Source organism: Paroedura picta, chromosome 17, assembly GCF_049243985.1.
Source record: "Paroedura picta isolate Pp20150507F chromosome 17, Ppicta_v3.0, whole genome shotgun sequence".
Taxonomy (NCBI): Eukaryota; Metazoa; Chordata; class Lepidosauria; order Squamata; family Gekkonidae; genus Paroedura; species Paroedura picta.
Genome location: NC_135385.1, coordinates 4,752,911 through 4,759,203, shown reverse-complemented (window position 1 = coordinate 4,759,203; position 6,293 = coordinate 4,752,911). Strand labels below are relative to the sequence as shown.

Below are 6,293 nucleotides of genomic sequence, written 5' to 3'. Positions count from 1 at the left end.
TGTGCCATGTGCGGCCGAAATCGTGCATGCGCGGCACTTTCGCGCATGCACACATGCACAAGTGCTGCGCATTCACGATTTCGGCCTCGCATGGCGCATGTGCGCATGGGCGGGTGTGGCCGCGCTTGCGCGATGCGCAGGTGGGGCAGTTGCCCTGCCAGTCCCCAGTCTAAAAAAGGTTGGGGACCACTGCTCCAAAGCATCCATTTCCTCCAGGCGAACGCATCTCTTTAGTATGGAGAGGAGCAATAATTGCAGGGCGATCCCCAGGTCCCCCCTGGAGGTTGGCACCCCTAGTGTCCACCCTCCAAAGCAGCCCTTTTCTCCAGAAGGCCCGATCTCTTTAGCCTGGGGAGGAGCTGTCATTCCTGGGGATCCCCAGGTCCCCCCTGGAGGTTGGCACCCCTACCTAGGGTCCGCCCTCCAAAGCAGGGGTCTGGAGAGGCGCGATAATTGCAAAGGGGGAATTCCCAGGTCCCCCCTGGAGGTTGGCATCCCGACAGTTCCGACGGCTCCTGCTCGGCCGCCGTCTCCATGGCAACCGGCGTCGGCGCGCGGCGCCCCGCTCGGCGGCCGGCCGTAAAGCGCGTCGCCGCGCGCCGTCGCGTCCCTAGCAACGCGGCCTAGCGGCTCCGGGGCGCCCTTAGCAACGAGCGAGCATGGCGGGCGAGGCGGAGGCGGAGGCGGCGGGCCCGGCGGTGTCGCGGCTGCTGGCGGCGCTGGAGGCGGCGGGGGCGGCGCGGGAGGCGCGGCTGGCGGCGCTGTCGGGGCTGCGCGCGGCGCTGGTGGAGCGCGAGGTGGCGGCGGGGGCGCTGCAGGAGCTGCTGGCGCGGCGTCTCGCGCGGCCCCTCGCGCGCTGCCTGCTGTCGGACCCGGCCGAGCGGTGCCGCGGGCTGGCGCTGGAGCTGCTGGCCCACTGCCTGGCGCGCGCCCCCGAGCCCGCCGCCGCCCTGCCCGCGCTCGTGCCCGCGCTCGCCCGCCGCCTCGAGCCGCCCGAGCCGTGCGAGGAGCTCCGCCTGGGCCTGCTGCGCCTCCTCGGCCTCCTGCTGCGCCGCTGCGCCGCCGCCGCCCTCGCCCCGCACCTGCCCGACCTCGCCCGCCTCCTCGCCGCCGCCCTCCGGGACCCCTTCCCCGACGCCCGCCGGGAGGCCTGCGCCCTCGCCGCCCGCGCCGCCCACGCCCTGCCCGGTGAGCACACGGGCGCACGACAGCCCTGCCGGGCAGGCCAGGCGGAGGCAGCGAGAAGGGACGGCTGCAGGGCACCCTCCAGGGGCACAGGGCCTCACAGCAGCCCTGCCAGGGAGGCCAGGCAGAGGAAGCGAGAAGGGCCAGCTGCAGGGCGCCCTGCAGGGACACAACGCCTCACAGCAGCCCTGCCAGGGAGGCCAGGCGGAGCCAGGGAGAACGCCAGCTGCAGGGCGCCCTGCAGGGACACAGTGACTCACAGCAGCCCTGCCAGGAAGGCCAGGCGGAGCCAGCGAGAAGGCCCGGCTGCAAGGCACCCTCCAGGGGCATGGGGCCTCACAGCAGCCCTGCCAGGGAGGCCAGGCAGAGGCAGCAATAAGGGCCAGCTGCAGGGCACCCTGCAGGGACACAGTGACTCACAGCAGCCCTGCCAGGGAGGCCAGGCGGAGGCAGCGAAAAGGGCCGGCTGCAGGGTGCCCTGCAGGGACACAGTGACTCACAGCAGCCCTGCCAGGGAGGCCAGGCAGAGGCAGCGAGAAGGGCGGCTGCAGGACACCCTGCAGGGGCAAAGTGCCTCACAACAGTCCTGCCAGGGAGAGTGAAGGGCACCCTGCGAGGGCACAGCACCTCACAACAGTCCTGCCAGGGAGGCCAGGCGGAGCCAGGGAGAAGGCCAGCTGCAGGGCGCCCTGCAGGGACACAGTGACTCACAGCAGCCTTGCCAGGGAGTCGAGGTGGAATGAGAAGAGCCGGCTGGCTCCAGTGCACCCCACGGGGGCACAGTGACTCACAGCAGCCCTGCCAGGCAGGCCAGGCAGAGGCAGCGAAAAGGGCCGGCTGCAGGGTGCCCTGCAGGGACACAGTGACTCACAGCAGCCCTGCCAGGGAGGCCAGGCGGAGGCAGCGAAAAGGGCCGGCTGCAGGGTGCCCTGCAGGGACACAGTGACTCACAGCAGCCCTGCCAGGGAGGCCAGGCGGAGGCAGCGAGAAGGGCGGCTGCAGGACACCCTGCAGGGGCAAAGTGCCTCACAACAGTCCTGCCAGGGAGAGTGAAGGGCACCCTGCGAGGGCACAGCACCTCACAACAGTCCTGCCAGGGAGGCCAGGTGCAGTGAGGAGGAGCACCGCTCCTCACCACAGCAGGGGCACAGCTCCTCACGACAGCACTGCCGGGAAGGCCAGTGAGAAGGGCCGGCTGGCTCCAGGGCACCCCATGGGGGAACAGTGCCTCACGACAGTTCTGCCAGGGAGGCCAGGTGCAGTGAGGAGGAGCACCGCTCCTCACAACAGCAGGGGCACAGTGCCACAACAGCCCTGCCGGGAAGGCCAGGCAGAGCCAGGAAGAAGGCCAGCTGCAGGGCACCCTGCAGGGGCACAGCGCCTCACAGCAGCCCTGCCAGGAAGGCCAGGCGGAGCCAGTGAGAAGGGCCAGCAGGCTCCAATGTACCCCACAGGGACACCATGCCTCACAACAGTCCTGCCAGGGAGAGTGAAGGGCACCCTGCGTGGGCACAGCGCCTCACAACAGAGCTGCCAGGGAGGCCAGGCGGAGTGAGAAGGGCCTACATAGGGAGGGACCCAATCTTAAAGATGCCATTGGACTCAAGTCAACTGACTGTCAAGGACAGACTGTCCCCACGTAGACCCCCAGGGGCCGATGCTCACGCACTCCGGTGTCATCTCTTATTATGGCTGCACCACTTCAAAATGTTGGGTGCAACAGGGGTTGAAAAAGCAAAAGTCCGCCTCTGATGACAAGCAGCAGAGTTTGAGGGCCAGGAGTTCCCAATGATGACCCCACCTCCCCCGTCACTCTGCATGCTACGTTCGATATCTGCAGGTATCCAAGCCCTTAGAGACACTTCAGTTCCTTCATCTTTGAAAAAGTGAACGGTGTCTCGCTCAGGCTCCTCCCCTGCCACAGATGGTGGGGGTCTTGAAACTGCTCCCGGACTCTCGCTTGCTCTGAACCGTCTGTCCCGCAAAGTAGCTCTCGATACTAACAGGGTTGTTCTCTCTGTCCCGACAGAACATTTTCACTTGCAGTCGGAAAGCCTGATCAGCCCCTTGATGGAGTCCATTTCCCACCAGCACTTCCGTGTCCGGGTCGCTGTGATCCAGGCCACGGGGGCGGTGATCCAGTTCGGCAACGCAAAGTCGCTGGACGACGTGATTTCTCACCTTGCCCAGCGGTGTTTTGACAACATCCCGCAAGTAAGCTTAACGTCGGCGCGGCATTTGAATTCAGTCCCGTCGTCAAGGTTCAAAGGGGTGGCAGGTGACAGTGGAGGAACGAGAGGGTTGGGAATTCCTGCATAGTGCAGGGGGTTGGATTAGATGACCCAGGATTCTATGATTCTGTGACAGATGACGTTAATATTGTGGGTTTTTTAAAGATTTATACCCTGCTTTTTAGTCAGTTTGGCTGCCAAAGCAGCATACAATGCAAACTGCTCATAATTTTGCAAGAATGGCCAGTATTGTAACAATTCTGACTCGATGGGGTAACCGGGATCTCCTGTTGCAGAAAAGTGCGTCGTTTTATCCAAGTTTAGAAGTCATTACGAATCGGACACTAGTGATTGATGGGTGGCACCTTCAGTTCTCCCCCCCCACCCTGTTCCATCTTCTCCTGCCCCCGAGTACTCTGCCAGCCCTCTCAGCTCTTTCTGCTCCGCCCCTGAGCTCGATTGGAGGCGGGACTCTCTTAATCAGACCCAATTAATGGGCAAGCTCCCTTAATCAGGCCAGACTAGTTGCTCTGGCTCTATCCTTCCCAACTGCAGCAAGAGCCCTCTGGAGGGGCAGTGCCAAGGCTTCCTGTTCACCCGACCACTGCTCCTGCCATCAGCGACATGGGTCCCAAAATTGTGCCCTTGCTGCCCAAATTGGGGATGCTGCACCTGCTGCCATCAGGCAGCAGATGCTGTAGGATGCGTGGTCAGAAATTCTGCCTTTATGATGGCCCAGGCTGGGCCCGCCTCATCCGATCCCAGAAGCGAAGCAGGGTCGACCCGGGTTTGCATTTGAATGGGCGGCCGTGTCCAGCTTCTTCCTTTCCTGTTTGGCTGCTCCTAGGTCAGGGAAGCTGTGGTCATCGTCATGGGGGAATGGCTGTTACACCTACGAGACCGGTACTCCCTCTTTCACAAGCTGATCCCCTTGCTGCTGAGCGGCCTTGCGGATGAAATGCACGAGAACCGGTAAGGGCGGTGCCACCGGGGGGGGGGGATCGGGGGCAGGAGAACCACCCTGTCTCTCCCTACACTTCATTCCTTTTGAATCACGCCTGAGCTGCTGGGGGCCAGGAGGTGAGCCTTTCCCAGGGAAAGGTCATTCAAATAAGCTGAGAGTCAGATTCTTCGGCCAGCTCCTATGCTTGGCGTGGGATTCCCGCTTAGCTGGGGGCTAGGGAGTCAGGTGGATGAAGATCACGTGACCCCACTCCGGATTTTGCGGGTTCTGTAGAAGGAGCCCAAGACTTAGAAAATCAATGCTGCAGGGTGGGTTCCTGTTAAGCCCCCGGGATTCATTGTTAACGCCAGAGGTTGGGGATCACTGCTGCCCTTCCTTTGCCAGGCAGAAGTCTCCTCTGTTTGCGTCTGCCCATCTGCAGTGCCCGCACAGATCCAGGCGGCAAGCACTTGTCTCTGTCCTAGCAGGCGTTAAGCATCCCTAAGGTATCCCCTTGTTCGCTTGCACATGCTAATAAACTAAGGAGACCAGATTGTTCCACTTTTGGAGGGACACCTGGGGGCACCTGGCAAATTGTACTTACGTTGCAATTAAAAATATATATATTACAATACTATTTTTGTGTTCTGTGCGTTCTATGAACATTTTTGTTGCTCCATATAGACCAAATTTTTAATCAAGATTTCAGAAGAAATCTCCAGCTCTGCGCTAGCTGGCTATGAGTCCCGTTCTGTGATGGTTTTTTTCCTTGCCCTTCAGGGAACTGGCCCTGAGCTACTGGAAGAAAGTCGGGCTGCAGTGGGAGAAAGAAAACGAAGAGGACATTAAAGATAAACTGGACTTCTATAGCACGCCCCCTTATTATCCCCCAGGAGGTGAGTATCGTCAGGACGGCCATGCCGAGAGAGCAAGGGTGTCTAAATGCAGGGCGGTGTAGTGGTGCACCTTTTCTTCAATAACAGGTCCTTACTGTATTTTTACAAGAGCCTCTTGTGGCGCAGAGTGGTAAGGCAGCCGTCTGAAAGCTCTGCCCATGAGGCTGGGAGTTCAATCCCAGCAGCCGGCTCAAGGTTGACTCAGCCTTCCATCCTTCCGAGGTCGGTAAAATGAGTACCCAGCTTGCTGCTGGGGGGTAAACAGTCATGACTGGGGAAGGCCCTGGCAAACCACCCCGTATTGAGTCTGCCATGAAAACGCTAGAGGGCGTCACCCCAAGGGTCAGACATGACTCGGTGCTTGCACAGGGGATACCTTTACCTTTACCTTTTACTGTATTTTTGAAAAAGCAGATTCAAGAGGGTCGCCGTGTGGGTCTGAAGCAGCACAATAAAACCAGAGTCCGGTAGCACCTTTAAGACCAACAAAGATTTATTCAAGGCGTGAGCTTTCGAGTGGAAGCCCTCTTTGTCAGACTTGCACTCGAAAGCTCACGCCTTGAATAAATCTCTGTTGGTCTTCAAGGTGCCCCTGCTGGACTCTGATTTTGTTTTGTTTTGAGAAAGCAGTTGCCATAAAATGGCAACCAAAAAGTGAGGGCACAATTTCGGCGTCCACGTTTTGTGGGCCTGGTTAGTGCTGCACGCTTGTCGATCCTCTTCTTGGGCCTCTGCGCTCTGTGCTGCGTCTTGTGTACGTTTCCAGCATGGGCTCTGTCAACACATTTTTATTATTACTACTACTAGTACTGCAAATTTTTGATTTTTAGGCTGCCTGTCCCCGAACACAGGCTTGGGGCAGCTGGCAGTACAGTTTCACATAGTTAAACCACTAAAGAGGTTACAGTTTAAAATGAGCTATTGCTAAAGCCTTCCCCTTAACTGCCTTGGCGTTTTATCAGTTTTCAGAACTCTGTCCAGAGATCTCTCGATGCGGGAGATCGTCCGGTTGTATTTTGGAGAGGTGGGAAGGGAAGG

The 6,293-nt window shown here is 59.9% G+C and overlaps 1 protein-coding gene across 1 annotated transcript; it reads left to right on the top strand.

Moving 5' to 3' along the window:
- The first annotated feature begins 596 nt into the window (after nucleotides 1–596).
- LOC143827052 (dynein axonemal assembly factor 5-like) lies at nucleotides 597–5,374 on the top strand. Its single transcript, XM_077316230.1, has 4 exons — nucleotides 597–1,188; nucleotides 3,215–3,399; nucleotides 4,264–4,388; nucleotides 5,140–5,374. Exons 1-4 carry the CDS (start codon nucleotides 660–662, stop codon nucleotides 5,315–5,317), a joined length of 1,017 nt encoding a protein of 338 aa, XP_077172345.1. The 5' UTR covers nucleotides 597–659; the 3' UTR covers nucleotides 5,318–5,374.
- The last annotated feature ends 919 nt before the right edge of the window (nucleotides 5,375–6,293 follow it).

Bases quoted from the DNA above. Each gene is read 5' to 3' on its own strand.
- LOC143827052 (XM_077316230.1), top strand. From the start codon at position 660: ATGGCGGGCGAGGCGGAGGCGGAGGCGGCGGGCCCGGCGGTGTCGCGG. The intron at 1,189-3,214 runs GTGAGCACACGG...CTGTCCCGACAG, and splicing joins CGCCGCCCACGCCCTGCCCG to AACATTTTCACTTGCAGTCG. The intron at 4,389-5,139 runs GTAAGGGCGGTG...CTTGCCCTTCAG, and splicing joins GATGAAATGCACGAGAACCG to GGAACTGGCCCTGAGCTACT.